General features: G+C 34.7%; 2 protein-coding genes across 2 annotated transcripts; both read left to right on the top strand.

Annotated features, from left to right (window-relative positions):
- The first annotated feature begins 5,766 nt into the window (after positions 1–5,766).
- On the top strand, positions 5,767–9,168 carry LOC120339332 (uncharacterized). Its single transcript, XM_078115311.1, has 6 exons — positions 5,767–5,825; positions 6,262–6,372; positions 7,108–7,201; positions 7,877–8,019; positions 8,248–8,367; positions 9,024–9,168. The coding sequence occupies exons 1-6, from the start codon at positions 5,767–5,769 to the stop codon at positions 9,166–9,168; spliced, it is 672 nt and encodes a 223-aa protein (XP_077971437.1).
- A 647-nt stretch (positions 9,169–9,815) lies between these two features.
- On the top strand, positions 9,816–18,836 carry LOC120340820 (two pore channel protein 1-like). The gene is made up of 15 exons (XM_039409196.2): positions 9,816–9,911; positions 10,283–10,374; positions 12,261–12,427; positions 13,073–13,232; positions 13,826–13,882; positions 14,242–14,430; positions 14,992–15,164; positions 15,508–15,626; positions 15,787–15,914; positions 16,091–16,261; positions 16,524–16,623; positions 17,433–17,576; positions 17,904–17,954; positions 18,354–18,497; positions 18,670–18,836. The coding sequence occupies exons 1-15, from the start codon at positions 9,905–9,907 to the stop codon at positions 18,711–18,713; spliced, it is 1,746 nt and encodes a 581-aa protein (XP_039265130.2). The 5' UTR covers positions 9,816–9,904; the 3' UTR covers positions 18,714–18,836.
- The last annotated feature ends 5,638 nt before the right edge of the window (positions 18,837–24,474 follow it).

Genomic DNA, 24,474 nt, shown 5'->3' with positions numbered 1-24,474 from the left:
CATTTTCTCGTTTTTGCAAATGAGGATTTCAGTATTATTGTATTGCGCTTTTCCTGAATTTCTTTCACACACGCGTGTGCTTTTTGATGAATCACCTAGTTTCCGCTAAGGCTGTTGTTTTTGTTAGCCTCTAGCAAGCATTTTCCGTGATGGATGAGATGGCTAGAGATTCCCTACCGCGACAATGTTTGCTAAAAGAGTCCGTTGCCGCAACATTTTAAGAAAATCTATTAGTTGCATTAGGAATTGAAATTACGTAATACGTGATAAAAAAAATATATGAGTGGTAAGTTACTTATTGTGGCAAGTTGGATATGATACATTTTGGGGTGCTTCCAAACCTGAACATAGTATGTGCACCCGGTTAGGGTTATCATGTTGTGCCCCATCTCTTGGTGCACACACTTCTGGAGCGCCCAATTTAGGGTATTACTCTTTTTTTTTGTATCACATTTCTTCATTGTCACGTACTTATGACCGTATGAGAGGTGAGCGCTTCAATGTTTTTGCTTCTTCTGGGGCGATTTTGACTTCCTCAAACGCAATCGTTGATTGTAACAGGCCGTTATTTTAAAAATAATGCTACTATTTTTTTTTGCTCGGTATCGGTTTACGTAATTCCTTTTTGCATACTCAGTAAAAAAGGTGAGATATGTTTATCAAATTTTATACGGGCGAAAAGCCACATATTCTCCTTCAACGAAGCATGTCACATGTTCCGATTATAGAAATCGGAAAGTACATCATCGGTGGTGACAAAAAGATGCCTTTCATTTAAACGTATTGACTATATATTTTAAATTGCTACATTCTTGGCAAGACATGGCTGCTATAGCTGTTTATCGCCTACAAAAAGATAAGTGTGGTACAGCTCTGCCAAGAACGTTAGATAGACTGTCCGATATACGTTTGCACGTAAAGCCATGTATATCCGTAGTAGGTAGTTACCGTTTTCATTTTATATTCTTTGGAAATTTCCAGAATCATCTTAATTTCTGCGCCATCAGTTGAAACAGCAAAGAATACGGAAATGGCACAACGAGCAACATCGATTTCTTTTCAAAAATACCAAATTGCCCGTGACTTTACCAGCTTGGCAATTTTAGCGGGGCTTTCTGTCATTTATTTCTTCGTAATTTCTCAACCAGTAATAGCAACACCAACAATGCCGCCGCTACAATATTAATCCATATATCTCAAATATTTATAACTATTACCAGTGAAGTTTGATTTCGTACTCAGCATAGTAGAAGCAACATATTGCCAGAACCAAAACACCGCTGAATTCAGTGAAGGTAGACTGGCTAAATATAAAATATGCTAACAGACTGCTAAATGGAACATAGTTGTCCGAAAATGTAGAGCATGCGCCGGGACCAAACGGTGGTCGACGCCGGGTCCTAGGCCCGCTAGGCTATTGTCCGCGATAAAACATTGTTTACGTATATACAGTATATAAAATGACTTCAGTCACTTTCAGTCCAACTCATATTGAGCAGCTTGTATATACATACAAACAAGTTTACATATAGAATATACAACAATGCTCAAACTCCACCTGTCTTTCTATCCTCATCATCGCACGGTTTTCTCCAACAGTACTTTATATAATAGGGCGATTTTCAACGTCATTTACGAGCACGCAGGAGATGGGCGCGAGTCTTAGGCGTGAAATACTGTCCTTGATATCATTGCCTGTATATTGTTTGAGTCATTTGAAACTAATTGAAGCTTCAGGTACGGGCTGTGGTATTCCACATTATTTCAATCCAATGCGGGGATAGATATGTGCGAGAGGATTGCTGGACTCCTCGCCGACGTAGGGTGGTTCACGTAACCGCTGGTCGGTTACGGCTTCCTTCATCATCAAGTCCATGGACTGGTAACCATACGAGAGACCGTGGTTCGCCATAGGATTAAGCCATTATATCGGCTTTCATCTCCCCCGGGATAAATATGTAAAATCCTATCCTATTGCCAGCACGTATTCTCTTACATAAAGGCGTGTAATCATTTTTCATCCGCTATATATATTGTAAATCAGTCTTCTTCAAATTTTTTTCATCACGACCCAAGTGGCACGGCCAATGTTTTGCAAATGTCAGGAAGTTAGTTTTAATAATAAAGGAAATATCAAAAAAAATAGTAAATTGACAATAGGCTACCTCTAACGAGACCGATGTGATTGCATGTATTTATGCACAAAAGATTGAATATTGGCTCTATTTCGGTGATGGTGGGTCTCAGTAGCCTACTGGTTCCGAATCTTTCGAATATAATCGTTATTTTTTTAACATAAGTATCACTGTCAAGTGTCAACGGTGAGCTGCAGCAAGGTATATTAATGTAATAATTATTATCAATATTACACTTAGAAATATGTATGTAACTGAATGCTGGATATAGTGGGATTATAACGAATTAATTTTTATTATTTAAAATTCGAATGGCGTCCCAAAGCGCCCTTTTTTCATTTTGTTCTATTGGACGCTGAGAAATGGACACGGTCAATGAATTGTATTGATCGACAGTATAATCTACAGGTCGACAGAACGCAACCGATACATTTATTGAGCATGACTAATTTTGAAGTGGAAGCTTATTTTAAAAGCGTGTGATATAGCATGGAGTGATTATTAATATTTTGTTATCATTTCATTCATCATTGAAGCATTAAACCCCGGATCGGTGCTAATTAACATTTTGGCATTTATCACAGGCTAAACTTGTATGGAATGATAAAATTAAAATAAAGGTCACAACTATTTACTCAGAATTAACATTTAAAAATGAAGTCAATCACCAACGTGCGATTGGAAAAAAATTCGTTCGTTTCGTTACTCATTCGTTCTGGAAGCAAACCTTGCACAAAAAGGGGGGCCAAATACGAGTACCAAACACTCCTCGAATGGACATTCTTATAACTTTGGTGTAGGTACCAACTTGGCGATAAAGCGATACAATGAGAATTTTTTCCTACATTTTAAAATGTAATTTTTCCGGCTGCATGTGCACTTGCCAAAACGAACAATTTGCCGTAGTTTCACGTCGATGCGGGGGTTATAGAAATGAAATATGAAAAATTTAAAATGTTATGTAAAACTTGCCCTTGTTTTCAAAACAGGCTATTTTTTAAGAAATCAAAAAACAAAACCCTGAATACATAGGACGTAGGTATAAAACGTTATTTTTGGTTCTAAACTGTTCCCAGGCTAGCAGGGTCATTTCGTACAGGGTGTACAAAATATCAGTTTTAAAAAACCAAAAGTTTCCAAATTTCCAATCAAAAGTGAGCATATTTCCCCATAGCAGTTGACTTGGGACGCCGAGTCAAAGTCGGAGAATCAAATAAATCGCAGTTAATTTACTTTGAACTAATGTAGTCATCTCGCATGGCACCTAGTAAATATCTTTCCTCAGGTCCAGTTTGAAAATCCCCAAGGATTAAGGCTTGGGCGGGGAGGTTTGCGATCGAATGGGATAAATATATTATATTTTGTCTGAAATTTGTAATTTGTCGCTGATTGTACACATGTATCGTAATCAATCCATGTTTGTTAGATGGGGTAGCAGTGTGTCAGAACCTTTTTCTGTCCATAATGGATGACCTCTCTATTAAGTTAAATCAAGAAAACATTGGATGTGTAGCAAATAAAAATATTATCAATCATATCTTTTATGCTGATGGCATGTGTTGCATTTCACTATCAGCCAAAGGCCTTCAACGTTTACGTAATATTTGCGAAACATACTCTATTGAACATGACATCTTTTACAACTCCAAAAAAACTGTTTCTATGTGGATCCAGAATAAAAAGTTTAGGCTGGTTAATCTGCCTGATAGCAATCTTTGTAATTCTGTATTGACATATGTTTCGTCCACTAAATATCTTGGTGTTTTCTTATCCAATGATCTCAAAGATGACCTTGACTTGAAATGTCAGTATAAATCAATTGATTTTATAGCCCATACTATTCTGGAAAATTTTTTCAATTGTTCCACTACTGAGAAAAATCTTTTATTTAGCACGTAGCCAATTGTTGTAGTATTTATAATTGCCAGCTCTCGTTGTTTATAATAACTATAAATATAAAAAAGTTTAAATGTTATCTAATAATGCTTATCGCGCAATTCAGTGTGTTTATAGTTCTGTGAGTGTCCGCCACAAAATAGTATCTGGGGATGGGGACATTCCCTCTTTGGAAGCACTCCGAAGAAAAAAATCTGTGGTTGATTATGACGAGATGCAGGAATTCTAATAACAACCTATTACATTCATTATTTGATTCCCAGATACTGTTTGTGACGGGCTATCTCGAATTCTATACTTCACTTTTGGCCTCTTAGGTTACTGTATTAACTCTGTGAATCTGATTGTCGTATCAACTGTTTCATGTATTTATTGTTCTATTTTTGAATTTGCTCGTGTTTATTTGTTTGTGTTATTTTATATGGACCGCAGCGGTCTGGGGTAATAAACGAATTGAATTATTCTTATATCATTATGAAAATATTTCGACTGTTTTAAAATTCAAATTGTTGCTTTTCTCGAAAAATCAAGAATGTACTATATCTTGAATCATTTGGATTAGTATTAGATACGATTTAAAATTCTTTGTACAACAATTATAATTCTTTTAAAACACAAAAATTCACTATTTTTTCCTCAATATGAAGAAGATAACCCCTGATTGTATCTAGATTAATAGTAAATGTCATACTACACGATTACGTTGTAAGTTTGCAATTCTTTTAAAAAACTGCTCAGTAATAATTGAGAATAATATCATTATGGGTCACTAACGAAACGTAATTGCAGACACTTGTTATATAAAGATGTGACTACATAGAAGCTCACGACCATGGTTGATATTTTATTACGAATCCGTTCGTTGATAGGAAGAACCGCAACAAGATTCCTCCTCAATAATGAAAGTATCGTGATACCCAAAGTCGGGTCGATGAATTGTGCATCCGTGAAACATATATTTGGGATCACAATATTCCCAAATTCTTCGAAATGGCAAAACCAACCGGACGAGAAACTTCTTCCGGAGTTTATTTATGACTTTGAATTTGGATTGACACTAGACTTGACGTACCGACTGATGGGACTTCAGTTGTTCATCATGTTGCAAAAAAAATTCTACGTTTTTTTTTCCAATTAAACAAAACATGCCATGGGATTATGTAAGACAGTTATAAATGTAGTTAATCAGATTTTCCAAAAAGACAAGTCAGAGTCGTGCCAATGCTTGACTACTGCACGAGCTTGAAAAGAGTGACATCATAATAAAGAGCAATTGGAGTACAAAATATTAGGTGTACTACAACGTGCCATGAACATTTGTTAGTACTTATTTGGAGATTTTCCCTCCTACTAAAGCATGGAAATGCCCCTATTTTACTTCCCCGTATTGAAGCTGTCTCTTGATGGTTATACTAAAAGCCTCGTAATGTGCTACATGCATCCCTCAATTCCATACGTAAATTGTGTGCAGTCCATTGTTCTCACGCATATCTCTGACTGAAATCAAAATTAGAATCCCTGATCTTACCTGTAGACTTACTTAGTCAGCCCGAACAAAAATATTTCGATAAATATAAAATTAATTTTTTGAAAGAATTTTTTTTATTTTACTATCGATCAAAAATATTGATTACAAAAAATATATCATCACCACGGCTCGTTTATTAGCGAGAAAAAGCAAAATAGATGTTTTAGTTGATAAAGTCAGTTGTAGCAAACGTTTCATTAGTAAAATATGAATGAGTTTTTCAAAAAACGATTAAAAAGAAATAAAACTGATTTGAAAGATGCAAGGTTAGTTTGTTTGTTATTTTTGTTTAAATTTTTTTATAGGGACTTTGAATTGTGGCCATTCCCCCATGTTCCGAAAGATAATAAATAAGTTTTTTGGTTACAAGCAAACCCTGTGCATGGAGAGAGTGGAGTTTTCTATAATCGTATACCGAAAAATTATTTTTACTTGAAAAATCGGTGTATATATTTCATTGGTAAAACATAAACTGCAAACGGAACTAGTCCATGCAGGGTACTCTAGCAATAATTTAAATTCGAATAGGTAAGCATATCACAACTTATTTACACAACAAATTATTTTATTTTTAGTTTAAAACTTTTATTTCATAATATCAAAAAAACAATTTCACACTTTTCTTGGTTTCATTTCATGTTCATCAAGTTGGCAATCAAAAGTATGTTTCTGGTTCTAGTAGCCTTATTTATACTTTTATAGTTCAAATGCAATGATGTTGAGCGCTGCATACATAGAAGATGCTATTAGAGGAAGATATTATCAATCTGGATTAGCACGAAATTTAGCGCCAGACAGAAAGTTTCATTTGAAGTATGTCATCTTTTGTTTTTTGTTAGATTTTTAGTCTTTTGTTCTTTGAATTAATCTGAGGAAAACTTGAGAGAGTTTCCAATGATCCAGCATATTAAATCTGCCATGGGTAATAGCGGGCGAGAATAAATACTCCAGCGTTATTTCTTTAATACTTTTGATATCGAATTATCAAATTTTTTCATTTAAAGATACACAAAATTAGGCACATAATATATTTTAATAAAATTTGCAATTATAAAGTACAAATTTTTAACCAGGAATTTTACTCGCTGCTTACCCCAAGAGAGGCGAAATCATATTTAGGAATGTCCAGTTATTGTATTTTCTCAACAGAAAACCATGATTGCAAATTTTGTCATTTTCCGTTCAATGTAGACGCTCGACTGTTTACTGTTTCAGTTTATTTACTGAAATAGAGTGTCACCGGTTCTACCATCAGTTGCTAATACGTCACCGGTTCTACCATCCGTTGCTAATACTTGGTTAAAACATTCAAACTTGATACTCCTAACATCTTGATCTAATGTTCAACATTTTATCCTCACTTATCAACTATGATATATCGAACCATGGATATCAACAAACAGATTTTTCAACATTCGTTTATATGTTCAGTATAGACTTAAAAAAAATCTAAGTTATTAATTTAAAATGTTTTCACTAATCACAAGACCACTGATTTTTGTTTTTAATTTTTGGCAAGGCCAAATACCTATTTTTTAATTATTGCAGGTGCTTCAACATTCACTCAAGTTTGCCTTACGAAATAGGACTAATATTGACTATAACATTACACAGTGCTCTGGCATTCTTTGAACCTGTCCAGGTTGGTCCACTTTTTTATAACTAGAGATTTAAAATCGGAGATAATTATAACTTCCAAATCAATATCATAATAATAAAATGAAGGTTACAGGTAGTCAGACATCCGAATATATATAGATGACCATTTTTATAATATTGCATTCTAATCAAAACAGCGAGATTGAATTTTTGTCAGACTTTTTTTTTTCCATGAGCGAGAATTTTTCAAATATTTTTTTGTTGCGTGAATAAAAAGTGTTAATATAAAAAAGGATTTCAATAAAGTAACAAAACCCGGGAATTCATTTCGAATCGTAGTGTTATATCGACTAAACCTTGCGAACTTATCACGCATACACCATTATATTCTCTAAATATTCATCAAGGGTAATTCGCATACAATTGAAAAAGATCAATATAAATAATGGTTAATAGATGAAGACTTTTACCAATTCTATTGGAAGGATTATTTGAGTGACAATAGTAAATGTGAATAAAGTAATCAACCTAAATATCAACTATTTTTATAGGGCGAACAGGTTGTTTGTATTCAATATTATTGAATGCTTTTTTACGATAAAAGAGTTACTAGATTGATTTGCTGTCATCATTCAATTTATAACCCTTTGTCCGCATAAAATGCACAATTTTTATCTTTTGTAAAACACACTCAATTTATTATGTGCCCACTTGCCAGATGATCAATCGTGCTTCGCCCTCTTTACCCACGTGGGTAATCATTTCCGGAATATTGAGTGTTTTTGTGTACTCGATCGATATTTGTCTGTCAATTATCTACACATCAAGGCGAAATTTCATCTCGTCTATTCATAATATAAGGTGAGTAAATATTTCGCAACGGTTAGTAGTTGTATAGGCTACATGGCGGGTTGCATTCCGCGTTGAAACGGTGGACACAAGAATCATTAACCTGGTTGAATTCAGTTTCCTGTATTTCAAAATTTATTTCTATTTTTCGGGGAAAAAATCAAGAAATTTACTTTTTATATACCCTGTTTTTATATGCCATTTTGATGGTGATTTACTATATTTTTTTGTATGTTTTAGTTATATCATCATGGTATTTTTGCTTGCGTCTGACTATATTATTTACACTCTCACGAAAAGGATGATTTTTCGTTTTCTACGAGCAACTTTACTTTTGGTAAGAACCCGAACATTGCGAGGGTGAGTAAATTTAGACAGATTTCATTCATTCATTTTCATTTTAGAATTCTAACTGTTAATATATATTTTTCAAGTATATATACTAAGTCAGGGGTCGGCAACCTTTTGTCGCTCGCGGGCCAAAATTAAGGTTGCAAGTCATTGGCGAGCCGCACATAATTTTAGAAAGTGGGAAAACCGGACAGATGGTACTTCTTATAATAAAAATCAAGCAGTGATACATCTCTCGAATAGAATATAGATTTATTTCCTCATTGCATCTCATAAAATTCCATTTGAATATTTTCAGCGCCATTGAACCCTTTGCACTTAGCATCTGCGTTTCGTTGCCATTTGCTTAATTATAATTAAATTATATTCTCATTAATTAAACAGGTAATTGTGGATTATATAATCGTAAGATTATAATATAATTTAGTCTAAAGAATATAATCGTCAAAACAGATGTTTTGTTATCATATAATTTAGTGAAGCGTTGCAGGCCGGATCCGGCCCGCGAGCGTAGGTTGCCGACCCCTGTACTAAGTCATGTTGATCAGGTAAAATGAGTCGTGCTCAATAAAAAACTATTTCGATGCTACAAACGATTTAAAGAATACTGAGAAGCATACTACTACAATTATTTAACCCTCAAATAATTCCTATTTTGTTTATAGAACGACATTAGTTATGCTATGGGTCATTCCTAAATTCATCCAATTTTTATCAATCATGGTTGCTTACATTGGAATATTCGCCGTTGTTGGAGTTCACCTATTCATGCAGTATTACGAACATGAAGGTCTATATTTGCTCATTTGATATTAGGAAACAGATATGGAAATTTTACACCCATTGCTATATCAAACAGGATTGAAACGTACAAAGAATCAAAATAATAATAGTAAAATAGGAGGAGACAAAATATCTAAAAATGGTCGCTGCAAAAATGTCTCTCTTCTGTCGTTTATAGCAGTAGTCTGAGCTATTCACCGATTTTCAATTTTATTCACATTAATCCTCGCATTCAGTGTGCGTGCATGTATTGAGATTGTAGTTCCATTTAAATGACTTGGACTGATATTCTTTTGGCGATATATACGACGCTTTGTTTAAAATACGACCGGGCCTTTAATGTAATGCAGACTGGCCTGGACTGAACTTTTATTTGTACCTATTAAATATATATATTCTTCTTTTACCATAACGTTTTACATATGGAATAATGGCAAATGCGATCAAGATAATGTCCTTTATCCACGCTCTGCTAATTGTTTCGACCAAAGCAACTGCAGTTAAGCATTTCCTTGTGTGATAACTTCACTCTTATCGTGCGGGCGCGGATGGATTAATTGAATGATTGACCGCTGTAAAGGCATGATAATAACAATCACAGCGTTTCGTTTTCTTGACAAAAAGATATCATTTCACAGCCTGCAACAAAATTCTTTCTATTTGCTTAGACAAAACTGAAGATCACAGTGATGAATTTCAACATGATTTTACTGACAGTACGTTCGATAATATAGGAATTGCAACCCTGCAACTATTTGTTGCAATGACGGGTAGGTGAACTTCCCGTGCACTACAATTTTCCATATTTGAGAATACTAAATCCAATTCGTATTCTAAGCTGAAAATTGTATTCGATCGTCGGTGTTATAATTCATAAAGAGGGTGGGTAGCCGTTAGGGGCATCTCTTTCACAACATGATTGACCTTAAATATATGTATATCATATTTTATATACATTTCCGTTTGATTAGTACACCTTCCCCGCTAGGATAGGCTACACCTCAACTTTAGCCGAAAAAAAATCATTTGAATTAGCTGTTGACTGCGCTCATTTATCCGTCAATTTTATCCATTTCAAAAATGATTTTCTACAAGTTTGCTTTTTGACAACAAATCGGGCCAATTGCTCTTGTTGTTCCAGGTGGAAATTATCCTTTCATTATGATTCCTGCATATAACGAAGTCAGGCCACTTGCATTGGTGTATTTCATTACGATAATACTAACGGGGCAGGTATGTAAAACTTTCTAAACGAAGGATGATTATCTCATGAAATTAATCATGAATTTCATAGTTATTCAGTGAGGCTGTAACATCAATAGCAAGGTTTATCATAAATCGAACCTCGATTAGAGATGTACCGATACCACTTTTGTCGCCGATACCGATACCGATCCGATACCATCTAAAAACGCCGATACCGATACGCCGATACTACAAAAATGCCGATATTACCGATATTCCGATACCGATACCATGTGATTATTACTTAATTAGGTGTGCTGTGTAAGGCAGACGGGTTAAAACAATGGTCTTTGAGCGTTGCTCATAGTACACATTATTTCAGAACGAAAAAAAAATATATCACATAATATGAAATTAATGTTTGGTGTTTGCTTTAACTGATTAAGATACATTGTACAGTAACGCTAGTAATCTCGGTGTTCAATTAGAAAACTCATAAGCCGGGATGTCCAATTTGAATTTAATGTTAATATCGCGATCCTCGAATATCGTTATTCGTGTTTAAAAGAATATCGAATATCGCCCACACATTCTAGCGCCGCCGTCCTACGTTCAAATTAAAAGCATTTTACAAGTTTTTTATTTCGTGGCTAATCGTAATCGTCGAAGCAAGAAGTCAAAGCCAACATGAAAGACTATCAATCAGCACCGACAAAAAGGAGGATTACCCATAACCGTCGAGGATGTTTTTTTACTTTACTATTTTATAATATTTTACAATTGCTATCATATATTTTGAGACAGTCTAGGGCTAGGCGGCCATGCTAATATATCTATAAAGTAATTGTGTAGTTAAACAAAATTAAATTTAATACCTGCGTAGAGGGATAATTGTGTCGGAATTTAGTTTATCGATGTCGACGGACTAAATGGCACTCATACTTGACGACAAACAGTCAAAATTTATACCCGTGCCAAAAGTCTATGTGCCGTTAATAGGGACCCCAATTCCACTGTATGATTTAAAACTGGGTGCCTAGTTGCTTTTTGTTATGTGATGTGTTGATATATTTTTTCATAATTACTATGTAATATTAAAAATCTCAATATAAATATTTGACAGCGAAAATAGCCAAATTAGTTGAGCTAGTTTGGCTGATAAATAGCTAAAAACACGTGAATCCTATTCTATCGCGGGGGTGGGACATGTATGGCTCATAGCTCACGATCTCTCCAGACAAAAAATAAATTAAAAAGTAGTATTCCAACTTATCTTTTAAAACATTCTGGACCATATCAAAATGGTAAATATATCGGAAATATCGGCCTTAATCTAACCGATACCGATACATGGCCGATACCGAAAAAATGGCCGATATTACCGATACCGATACATCGGTACATCTCTAACCTCGATCAGGGAATGCATGGTTAGCGGCTGTGTCAGTAAAAAAGCTCTACAGCTCAAGGTTTCATATGTGTAGAGGGAATTGAATTGGGAAACCAACACACTCATGGTGATAACGCGAACTACCTTGTGGCTGTGACAGTTGGCAAATATTCTCTCTTAGTAATATTACTATGAAATCCGAGTCTCGGTCTACCATACAAGGAAAATCGTGGCGTCATCAGTGACAACCAGTCTGAACCTGAAATGAATAAGACAACTTCAACATTACACTCGATGGCACTCAGGATCACAGGAGAGTGTCCATTCATTTCGATATAACTTTCCAGTAAGCAGATAAATCGCGACTCGTGATTATTAGAAATGAAACCATATCTAGCTTTATTAAGACCTGTTTTTTTGCAGCCTTCAGCAGTCAATTTAATACACATTCACGAATATTATCAGCATACACAATCAAATTAAAAGACAATTGTATCTTGATAACCATTTGACCAATATAATTACCTTGTCTAACACTTTTCAGCTTATTCTCTATGGTATACTCGTTGCTAGAATATTTGATTTCTACGTTAAAGCAAACAAGAAATTTGTCAAAAAAGAGCGATTCCAAGAAAGACAATGTCTGATAAAAGCGTTTGAAGTTTTAGATGTCAATAAGAATGGTTTTGTATCATATAAACAATGGGAAAGGTTCGTTTTTTATTCTACACCTATTTTATCTTAAATTTTTCATTGCATGTTTTGTTTTCCTTAGTTTCCACATTTATTCTCTATTACTGATAAAATGTATACTGCACTTTGAAATCTTGTGTACAATCATTTATTTTAAAACATTAAAAATAGGGAATTGAAATGTCTATAAAATTTTAATTCTTCAAACTACCGCGTTTCCCCGAAAATAGGACCTAGCCTGAATTTTAAAAATGATTCTAATATAAGCCCTTCTTTTTGAAATAAAACCTAGTCGATAGCGAAATTTTCATTGACCTAGTTGATAGCGAGAAATCTCTCCTACACGTTTTAAATGATTAATAATCTATGTTTAGCAGGTTTTATTTTTGGATAAAAACGTGTTGTTTATCAGGATATCGGTTTTTATATTCTGTTTATTTGAAATCTCGTAAATCTCTACTTTATAATTTTGTTTTTGATAAATGAAAATAAAGGACATCCTCCAAAAATAATCCCTAGTGTTATTCTTCGACAGAAAATTGAAATAAGACACTGTCTTATTTTCGGGGAAAGTTGATCAGAGCATACTACGCAGAGTGTAATTTATTCCTCTCATTGATTATTGATTCACATACTTCAAGTTTATCAAATTTTAATTTTCAGTTTGTTCAAGTGTTTACGCCCGAAAGCTGGAGAATTAGAAGCATTGAAACGGTTCAATAAATTAAAAGAAATTTCAAAAGAGGATTCATATTCCAAAAATATACATGCTTCGGATAAATTATCTTTGTTCCAATTTTTTCATTTGCTGGAAGTCTTGCAAGTAAGATTTTGTTTATTTTATACATACCCTGACATTGTTCCCAATAAAATTTTAAACAATGATTGAGAATTTGGTTACTTCAGTCCTTTGCTTGATAATGTATTCAGTACCAATTTGATGTCGACATTTTTGAACACAAAATGGACCTTTGTTATTATGTTGTTGGTCTCAAATAATCGCCTCTTCAACTACTAGACGCGTTGCTTTATGATTTTCAGTGGTTAAAGGTTGTTGTTGTCGCCAGAAGGCGATTACTTTTATTTATTTCAAAACCTTCTGTGGGCTCTATCGGGTTCTTTTTCGACTTCGAAGTTTTGTGTGACGACGTCATCAAAATTAAAAGCTGAACACCGCGTCCGCGTGACAGTTCAGCGACCTAGTGACCAGTCCAAGTCGGGAGGACCGATGATGTAGCGCAAGTGATTTGGTATCGGTACCACTTCGTTTCGGCATTCGTGACCATATATTTGAGCATTGTGCTCTTGTTTTAAGTTGAGAAAAAATACATCTAATAATTATTACTGTAGGATATATAGTTAATCATCAATTGTTGATTTCATACCATTGTAGCCTAATTATTTATTTGTGCGTAGTTGACAGTCGAAATTAAAAAAGACGAATCCAACGAAAATTCAAGAAAGGTGTGTTCGGTAAGAACCTTAGTTATACGCTTCAGTTTTATTCGATAATCAACTTTGGTTGCTATCTGTGATTTATTTCATTAATAACAATCCTGCTGGGTAGCTTTTTAATTGTGACTTCAAGGTTATTTCATTGTAACATTATTTGCTCAAAAATTAGTTCTAATATATATTCACCATGATGTCTATAATTAACCATTTACATCATTTTTAGAAAATTATCACTAGTATACATCATGTAAATAATACAAAAATCGTGAATACTAGATTGACTTTGACTAGTTTTGGTTAATCAAGCTACTTGAAAAATAAACAAAACAAAATATTTTTTAGGCAATTCAATAAGTGTTAATTTGTTCTTTTAATAGGCGTTGTTTAGAATAGCAAAACAATGGAAATCAAGTTCAATAGGTTACTATGTCTCTATCTTTCTCAACGTTTTTTTCCTGTTACCATTTGCACTCGTCTGGTGGGGAATGACACCAACTACTGCTAAGTTGCTTTATACGATGGAATTTATCACACTTATTTTAATTTTGGTGGACGTGGTTTTACGTGTAAGTTTTGCAACGTTTGGCCACCTAGAGTTTTCTCTGTATTTAGGATACAGTCAGTCATCAGTCGTCCGATGATTACAAACTCTTGTCTATATACCGAAGTATTACTTGCATTTAGTTCGTTCAGTCGTCTATGGTTAGCAGGCCAGTGAGGTCACAGATAATCATGCCAGATAATGAAGTAAAAAGGTTGGAACAAAAAAAATACTGAAGGTCTAATGAGACTTGTTTACAATCACTGCATAACCGCCGCATCCATATTTTTACTGATATTGTGGTCGATATAAATTTTCCTTTGAAAATCCTTCAGAAATTCAATAAGACATGACTACAAAAACAAGAGCTAAAGACAAGGAATAAAAGCCAGGGCAATATTCTGAACTTGCCAAAAATGAAACAAGTCGACTAATTTTTTTCCCTCAGTATTATTACGAAAATTAGATCTTTCCCAAAGTACATTTATCAATGGGCACAACGCAAAAAATGCATTTATAATATATATGCATCCCAGAATAATTAATTGCTATTTGGTTATATGCGACGCTTCATTTTCATTTTCAGCTAATAGCAGCGGAATTGAAAAACGAAATGATTCTCCATGTAATCATGGCCATGATAGCAACAGCCTTCATGTTATACATTCTATTTACTGGAAAAGCAAGCAAAGCAGCCAAGGGTTGGGCGGCACTTGCCACGCATGCTGCAGTGATTTTGCGACTGATAAGCATTAGAGGGTTTGTACGTTTATTGGAATCTTTTCTCCGTGGTGTGGCGCAAGACTCTGTGTCAAGCAAGTTGAAAGTTGTAAACTATATTTTGTATCGCTGCACTGAGGCATTACTAACTCAAAAAACACGATCTTGAATACACTCGTAAATACGTTTTAATTTATAATAAATTGCGATAAATGGTGTTTGGATTATCATTGGATTACATGGGACGTATCATATACCGTATATTGTGAAATCGTAATCCCTGAAAATCACATAGACATAATATATTATGCAACCCAGAAACTACGTCATAATGTTTTATTGTATGCTACATAACTATGATACATTTTTATACTCTTCACAGAGGGACAAGCACATTGTCACATTGGCTCCGACGAATCACCCCACCATTGTGTACGTTACTGTGTCTCATTACTGTTGGATTTTACTCGTATGGAATTATCGGAATGGAATGGTTTGGATGTAAGACATTGAAAATGAGGAAGATTGATTACAAAAAATAAGCAAATAATAAGATACGACATATGCAGCGAGAACGCATTGTTCAAAATATCACTTTAAATTCTAATTTATTCAGAGCGCACATGGCCCAATATTAATACATTTAACGCTGTTTTTGTAGACTTAGAGAAAGAACACGGACATCGTGAATTACCAAAAGCATTGTCGTTATGTAGATATGGGTTCGAATCTCTTGGATGCTCTTTGTTGACACTTTTTCAGATAAGCCTTGGATCTAGTTGGCACCGGGTAACTTGACATAGAATATTTTGATTAGGCCTCCAATATAATTATATATCATTGGGACCAGCTGTGCAGTTCATATGTTTGATGAGCACTGCAATTAGAAAAATCTGTCGGAACGCAATCTTCTAATTGCGATATCGATAAAAAGATTTTCGTGCCAAAATTTTCGTCTTTCACAGGTCATGGATTACATTATGGTCGAAGTGACACCTTGGGCATCTACGTATTTTGTTCTATTTTATGCGATGATGCAAATGGTTGTTCTAAATGTTATTTCTGCTGTCATGGTTGAAGTATCGAACGCAATATACAGTGATGAAATAGCTGTGGGAAATGAAGAGAAACCAAAGGTACAATATTAGATTCATATAAGAAATCAATTTACTTCACCCATTATTTAAAAAATTGAAACATATACATTAGAAGATTAGATATATATATATATCATACGACAATTTGATGAGTAACATGCTTGTTAACTTGTTTCTGATTTTCGTTGGTCAAGTACTAATGCTTGCATTATGAAATCCAATATCAGTAGTCCACGCTAGTGAAGAAATGACAGCTGCGAAACATAACGATACCTGAAACTGTTTTTTTCCCCAATTATAGAAGGAGGTTGTTGGCAGCAGCTCAATACGCAGTACAGAACTGTCTCGTCCCATCCAAAAGCTAACAAGCAGTAAAGGAAGGAAAAAAAATTCTTTATCAAGTATGAAAATCTCAATATATCAGTCGTAATAAGGGTTTAATAGTATTTCTCCCTTTTCATATGACAAACTAATTGAATAAAGAGTTGATGCTTGAATCACTAGCATAATTCTATAATGAGAAAGTAATTTGGCATGTTATTGAATGTCATTATACAGTGAAACTTTAATTCAACATCACGCTATCATTTTTTTCCTTTCCAATGATGATCTTAATCAGACATTGAAAATCATTTGAGACTTCTCGGCATAAGTTTCGGAAAATTTCAATAAGCACATGTGTCTGTGTTTCCTTGTATTTTTTATATGAATATTGAGTGAATAAAACAAACAATATTTTTGAAATGAGTTCATTCATGGAAAGAACAGTTATTGAACATGAAGCAAGACAGAAATAAAAACGACTGGAATTGCCGTTTGTAATTTGTTTACTATATAATCCAAACGAAACAAACAAGTTATTTAAGATAAACAGATGTTGCTGTACCTATAGTAATGGCCTATGAATCTAACTATAAAATTATATGTAAGGTATGACATCGCAAGCAGTAAATATCGATTGGCTTAATGTTGCAAATCAATCAGATAAAAGTTTATTGCAACTCCAAATATTTTGTACTCTGTCAAGATATCAAGCAATCCATGCCATTCAACGCGTTTTGACAAAAGTATTAGCTTGCTTCAATTTGTACACCAAGTGGGACGTAGTCTCAAACATAAAAATCAAAGTTATGTTCCACTACAATTTTCGTCATTCCTGATAGAATCCTAATTTCCCCAAATTGTGAAAGAAACGTTTTAATTTAATCAGGTGCCTTTGCTATGACAAGTACAGTAGCAGGGTTTACATCGTTCACTACGCTAACAAGAATAGAAGAAGAGTCCGGCGACGAAACAAGCGAAATACGGTCGCCATTAGAAGAAAGCTTACATGCATTGAAATTAGAACTGCAAGGTATTTTCTATTTCAGTACTAAAAACAATTCTAAATTATAATTCAATAAATTTGCTATTTTCTGTTCAAAATCCGAGAATTATTTATCTTTGTATATATATATATATCTTAACGTTGTTGAGATGAGATCCCATTAGCTGGCTTGTTGTATGTTTTAGGTCTCAATTTTTATTTTTTGATCACTTGTATTTTGTATTTTTGGTTCATCAGAAACATTACATAAATACCGCCCAACACGTTGGTGAGCACAATGTTTCACAAAAACGAAACTAAATATTTCGGAAGCATGACATAAAACTTTTACACGTCTTTCGCATTTATTTCTAGATATCACAGAAGAAGATTCATTTGAAGTAAATAATATCGAAACCCATTCTAGTGAGTAACGTCATTTGTTCTAGACTTATATATCAATCTGTGAAAACGAACATTGGCGTATCGTTAATAACCTGAATATTTTCCATGTATTTTTAGCTTATTTTTTTCGGACGTGTTCACGGGAGATGTTTTAATGATCTTCCTAAATTTATTGCACCTGCAAAATATAACAATACCATTAGAATGTAGATTGGTATATCCGCCTGAATAACTGCAGAAAACACAAATAAAAATTACCCCTACTATAATTTTTGTGGTATGATCGTGAGTTATTTTGACCTGCTGCTGTAAGCGTAGGAAAAATCTAAAACTAATTGTCAAACATGAGTGTATCGCTTTGATATTTATTTTTACACCACTTGATGAAATGGAATGTAATTTGTGGTAACGTTTTGCTAGGTATACGCTTGACAGGAAGAAAAACTATTGGAAATTGGACGAGAGACATGGCACAGGATATCACATTTTTGAATGCAGATGAACTAAAACGACTACAAGACGAAATGGGAGCAACCACGAAAGGATTGAAAATTTCAAAAATAGGTCTTTTATATGATCTGATCACAACTAAGATAATCAAGTTTCACGAAGATGAAAATTTATAACCTTTTGCGCTCATGTAATAATCGCAGCGATGCCTAATCTGCATTGGTATTGTAATAAATGCCTGCTAAATTTTCATGTTATCATCCTAAATTTATACTTCATTTTACAGATTCAAAGTCATCAATTTCAAACAAAAGCAACGCCTGGGTTTGACATCTAAGATTATGTTTGTTTCATGAGCTAAATGTGATCACTTATCACCTCTTGACAATGTATTTTTGGCAACGTATACTGCTATAGAATATTTAGATTCTAGGTATTTTGGTTTTTTATGTTTCCTCACAAACAAAGAATAGTATATGAAATATTGTCACCTTTTTAATACACGAGAATATAAAAGGATGTATATACAGCTCAAAAATTTTCTTCGTATATACTGAAAAAGCGTATGGTAGGATAATGGAAAGTTATCAAAATGTACAAGTCGCAGTAAAGTAATAAACGAACAACCGTAAAATGAATAAATAAATAAAAAGTATTAAACACGGGAACATACCAAATTCAGAGGAGGTTGTCATTTTAAATTTGTGATGCGAAATGTGTAATGATTTTCGTGTAGTTTTGTTATAAAAACCCTAAAAACAAAAATGAGACACGATGATAGTGCCAACTGCCAAGGGATTGTCAATTATGTGCAGCGGATGCAAGCCATTTGGAACAGATTGCGCAGGGAACTGTTTAGCAACTAGAATACTGAAAAAAGGTACAATCATACACAAACAGAAGTACAGGCTTAAATAAATTTTTCTCATTTATCTAGAAGTAATTAATAAATTAATGGGTTCTGCTTTTTTCGGGTCACCCTACACAACAAAATGTGAGATAAAAGAAAGAGAAAAATAGGAATGAAACAAACGATTGCTTGTGTAAATGAACATTGTTATGTAGGAAAAACTATTGGGGGCTCCCGAAGTATGCGAACCAAGATGGCGGACATCGGAATGTAATATGTGTACTAGGTTAGGGTTAGGCCATAATTTTAGGTATAAATACTACGGGAGGCTCTTGGCTAGTCTTCGAACTGATGATAGGATTAAAATAAGGAAAATTGGAAAAAAAATATCGCCTAACCCTAACCTGTTACCCATGTTACGTTCCGATGTCCGCCATCTTGGTTCGCATACTTCGGGAGCACCAACTATTGACTAGTGGGGGTTTGATTTTTAAAGTTATTTTATGTTAGGCCGTGTTATTATACATGAAAATTGTCCCTTTGAAGAACAGTGTATTTCTTGTTGTGGTTAGACTGGGAATATTAGGCAGTTAGGGCCGGCGCTAGGAATTGTGGGACCTAAGGAATTCACATGATAAAGTTATTATATCTTTACACTTCTAATTTTTTTTTTAAAAACATACAAACAAGCAGTTAAATTGGATTTAAAATAAGCATCGATCGAAATTCACCATCTCGTCTAATTATTTAGTAAATGGCAACCAACTTCCTCAATATTTATATTTTGGTGAGTTGTTTTGACAATGGCGGAATGTCAATGCGTCCTGTGGGACCGGACTGAACATGGAACAGGGATAAATAAATATTTAAGTGGAAATGCTTTGAATATTTATAAGGTGCGCAAAATTTATTAAACAAAGGAGCGGACATTTTGAAATAAAAATGAAATCGCCTACGCCTACCATTAACAGCGTAAATACTACAGTACTACATAACAGTATTTTGTCATCTGCTTTCCATTGAAATGAGGGAGCTTATGACTATTTAAAGAAATTGATAACGGCACATTATCACTCACCATCAACGAAGTGCTGTCCGCAAACAGTGAGAAACAAGCGAGATGACTTTTGGACTTGACACCAAGCAGTCCTGCCAATAGATGATATCCACATTACGCGACGTTCCGGATCTTTTGAAAACAGTGAAATATAACTGAAGATCCATTTCGTTGTCTATATACTATACGTACAGCCAACGGAACAATACGAAATAACCATTTTCAACAGCCAAACAGAACGGAAACGTATAATCCGACTTGCAACTGACAGGAGCCAAATGGACGTTTTTGTTTTATTGCCGTCCAGTAACAAAGTCACGTGACCCGTGCAAGTCCTCTATAGTCCAGTGATTCCCAAAGTGGGCGATATCGCCCCCCGGTGGGCGAAAACGATACAGAGGGGGGCGAAAAAGTCGAAGGGGGCGATTTCGCGAAACCTGTTTAATGCTTGGCGCCTCGTGCACTTGATTACTGTACTCTGCATGCTTTCGCGGGTTTGAATCACGTGGGCGATGTCTCACGCGAAAGGATTGCTGGACTCGTCTTCGCAGTGAGGTATGGTAGTTTGCGTATCCCAGTGGTCGGGAAATCTGTAGTAATCTGGCCCGGGACGCTTCACTGAATGGACCTTTCTCCGACCTTTGACCCCGAAAAATTCTTCCCATACTTTACAATTCTAAAATTTTCGGTGCTTATTTTAAGAGGGGTTTTGCGTTGCCTATAAAATGAAGTATTTGTTTCAAACTATCATTCTAATTCATACCATTCAACAATCTGTTTTTTAGGAGTACCGGTTAAGAATTTTAGCCTAGTCGATCACAGCTATTTCTACACTAATTTTTGATTACTGTAATTAAACTGGAACTCCTAGGAGGACAAGACGATCATTGACTTATTTTATTTAAATTTCCGAAAAACAACTAAAAACTAACGAATATAATTTAAAATTGCGAAAATGAGGTAATGTTCACGACCACATCGGGAAGTCTGTTTGAGTGAGGAAAGTGTCTGCGTGGATGCGAAAGTGGCATCTTGCTGATTGGACAATGTCACAAAGTAAACAAGGAGGTCTATGCCAGGGGAACGTCCAAACGGCGGTTTTAACGATGAATTAATTTTATTTATTATCTACGCTCGAGAAGTAAATTACATTTTTTTACGTAACAGAATTTATCGTGAGACACGTTTAGACTAAATTTTATTATATCCCAAAAATTATATTGCTACTCGTTTAACGAGCCTACAATTTAATTATAATTAGACAAATGGAAACACGCAGAAAAGTTTATGCTGAGTGCAGGGGTTCAATAGCGCAGTAAATATTCGAATATATTGCAATGCAATAAGGAAAAAAATTCATATTCTATTCGAGAGATTCACCACGGCTTAATTTTTGTAAGAATGTATCTTCTTGAAGAAAATCTTTATCAAAATTTCACAAACCATGCGAAAATATTCACCTCAATGTTTGGAAGTACATATCTGTGCGAACAATTATTTTCGAAAATGAACATTACAAAGAACAAGCAAAAAACTAGGATTAGTGATGCCCATTTAGAAAATCTTCCAATCTTGGCGTCGTGATCCTATCAAGCGTTATGCAGCAACAAGTCAGTGTCACATTGAATGTCATTGTAATATTTTTTTAATACGACGACTCAGTTGAGTTCACGAATTGTCGCAGTTTCCGCACGATGTTCCGTTTTTAACTTTCAAAAAATATATGCGATCCGCAAAAGAATAGCAACCCTAAATTTTGTCCCTCGAGCGACTTAAAATTTACCGACCCCTAGGCCATCCGAGTCCACGAATCCAAAACAAATGGCTGATTAATTCTATAGAGTGATCGGACTGGAGGACGTGGTAAGATGAGGAATCGGGGATGCATTTTACCGGAGACCGTTATATATATATATATATCATGTATTTTGGTGAAGGTCATCAGGCTGCAGGGATGAATAAGATTTACGAAAATCATTATTATAAGTTTTGGAAAATTAATTTTGTTTTCATTATTTCAATGTGAAATGGGGTAAATTTACGGAATTAAATGCAAGAGTACACGGCGGTTTTTGAGGAGGTAGAACCCTGAATTCTTTCATTTCCGACCTCTGATATGGTGAAAGAGGGGTTTTTAGCCGTGCTGCTATTGCTATCAAAACAACTAAATCGCCTTTCCATCAGTAAACGGGGTAATTTTAGATGTAATGAAAAACTCGCTGAAAAACACCAAGCTCATCCATCTCACTAAAAAACACTATAAACTATGATTTGTCTCCTTATTTGGTCTGTAATATATTCGTTTCAGACTTTCAATTTTTTTTGCAGTGCCGGGGGGGCGATGAAGTTGTATAAACTACTATAGGGGGCGATGGTACAAAAAGTTTGGGAACCACTGGTCTATACTATACGTACAGCCAGCGGAACAATACGAAATAACCATTTTCAACAGCCAAACAAAACGGGAACGTATAATCCGACTTGCAACTGAAAGGAGCCAAATGGACGTTTTGTTTTTTTGCCGTCCAGTAAACAAAGTCACGCGACCCGTGCCTCTATCTATACTGATGTCTTATTTTGTCCTATAATAAACTGTAATATTTCTGTCTACTGTTGATTTAGTAATACCCAAGACACATCACACAATGTACTTTTCAATTAACTTGAGGATAATATACACATGTAAAATTAGTAATTGTTGTCCACTGACGTCCAAAAATCTAAGGTTGATTTTCCTGCGCTCCATCGACATCTAGTGTTAATCCGGACATCAGAAATAAAATTGTATTGGATTATATCATTATATTGTATTTAGAACAACAGGCCTTCCTCGCGGCAAGAATTGGTTCCACTTCACAATTTCGCAAGTACCGGTATCACAGGTTCTATTTCAGTTCAAGAAGTTTTGTTTCGTGAAGTTATTTTCAGAGCTGTTCTTCACATTATCTAAAAAGTGAAAAGAAGTTATTCAGGAGGTTACGGTATTCAAGTTTTCCACTAATCGGCAGGTTACGGCTTTCTCTACCATCGAGTCCATGCTTCCGAAAGCAAATACCGTAACTCTGTAACTACTGAATCCCATACCCGACATGGAATGGTAACCAGACGAGAGGCCGTTAGGATAAATATGTAAAATCCTATCTCAGTATCTAGGAAATAGGCTAATTAAGTCATGTCTGCATGTGCTGACAACAGGACAATGGCATTCTGGCATTTGCATTTTGTTGTAAAGCAGGGTTGCGCCTGTACGCCAGCCCACAATTTTTCAGATTTTGCTCTCTTATTTTTATAAATATATGCATGATTAACCTTCTGACTTCTATGAAATTCTGGACTAGAGTGACCTTGGTCTTCTGAGACAAAAATATTGATCTAGCCTAGGTACTTTCTGTATTGACTGAACCTAATTTCGGAAACAAGAAAGCAATACTTGAATACACTGATTTAAATGGCAGAATGTGGTATGACAGATTAATTATAGATTAATCTCTGAATCCAAATTTATTAACACAGTACGGCATTTCAGCCTTTAGAGTTTCGAGACAGAGAGAGTTCCCTGAATTTGCAACTGTGAATAGATCTTCAAGGTTTTTCCCATGAAGAATCAAGTCATAAGATATTTCACTTCATTGAAATTCATTGTCAGATTGTTGATTCTGCATATTAGTTTTTTTGTCTTAACTAGAAATCTAAACTGGAGAAAATCTAGAAAAAGTTGAGAGGATACTGGGAGACAGTTAAAAATCTAACCATTTCAAAAATTGTTATTTGAAGTTTCTATTCAGACCAATACTTCATATGTTCATTCAACTCCTAACTGGCAGATAATTCTAGTCGGTTACTTTAACTTATTCCAGTATTCGTCAATACTATAGGTCAGCGGTTCCCAAACTTTTTTTTCATGCGGCGCCAATTTATTAGGAAAAAACACTCACGTCACACTTACACCAAAAAAATGCTGCTTCTGAGTAAAACTCAATTTGTGATTGTTAATATGTAGTTTATTCTATTGGAGTTTGTAAACATGCAGGCCTGACAGCCTGAGGAATAAAGGCAGATGGTCAACTTTTCTTCCCCATCTCTGCCTGATTTTTCTTTGAAATGCAAAACAAATCACTCATGTTCGCTAAATACTGTTCAGCTTATAAATAAACTGCAGCTCGCGTTATTGCAGCAAGCAGTAG

The sequence above is a fragment of the Styela clava genome, chromosome 1, assembly GCF_964204865.1.
Source record: "Styela clava chromosome 1, kaStyClav1.hap1.2, whole genome shotgun sequence".
In the NCBI taxonomy this organism is placed as follows: domain Eukaryota; kingdom Metazoa; phylum Chordata; class Ascidiacea; order Stolidobranchia; family Styelidae; genus Styela; species Styela clava.
This window is presented reverse-complemented; position numbering and strand designations above follow the sequence as displayed.

Coding starts and splice junctions, on each gene's coding strand:
- LOC120339332 (XM_078115311.1), top strand. CDS start 5,767: ATGAATGAGTTTTTCAAAAAACGATTAAAAAGAAATAAAACTGATTTG. Junction 8,020..8,247: donor TCGTCTATTCATAATATAAG/GTGAGTAAATAT, acceptor TGTATGTTTTAG/TTATATCATCATGGTATTTT. Junction 8,368..9,023: donor AGAACCCGAACATTGCGAGG/GTGAGTAAATTT, acceptor TTTTGTTTATAG/AACGACATTAGTTATGCTAT.
- LOC120340820 (XM_039409196.2), top strand. Junction 12,428..13,072: donor TCATATAAACAATGGGAAAG/GTTCGTTTTTTA, acceptor TTTAATTTTCAG/TTTGTTCAAGTGTTTACGCC. Junction 17,577..17,903: donor ATTGAAATTAGAACTGCAAG/GTATTTTCTATT, acceptor ATTTATTTCTAG/ATATCACAGAAGAAGATTCA.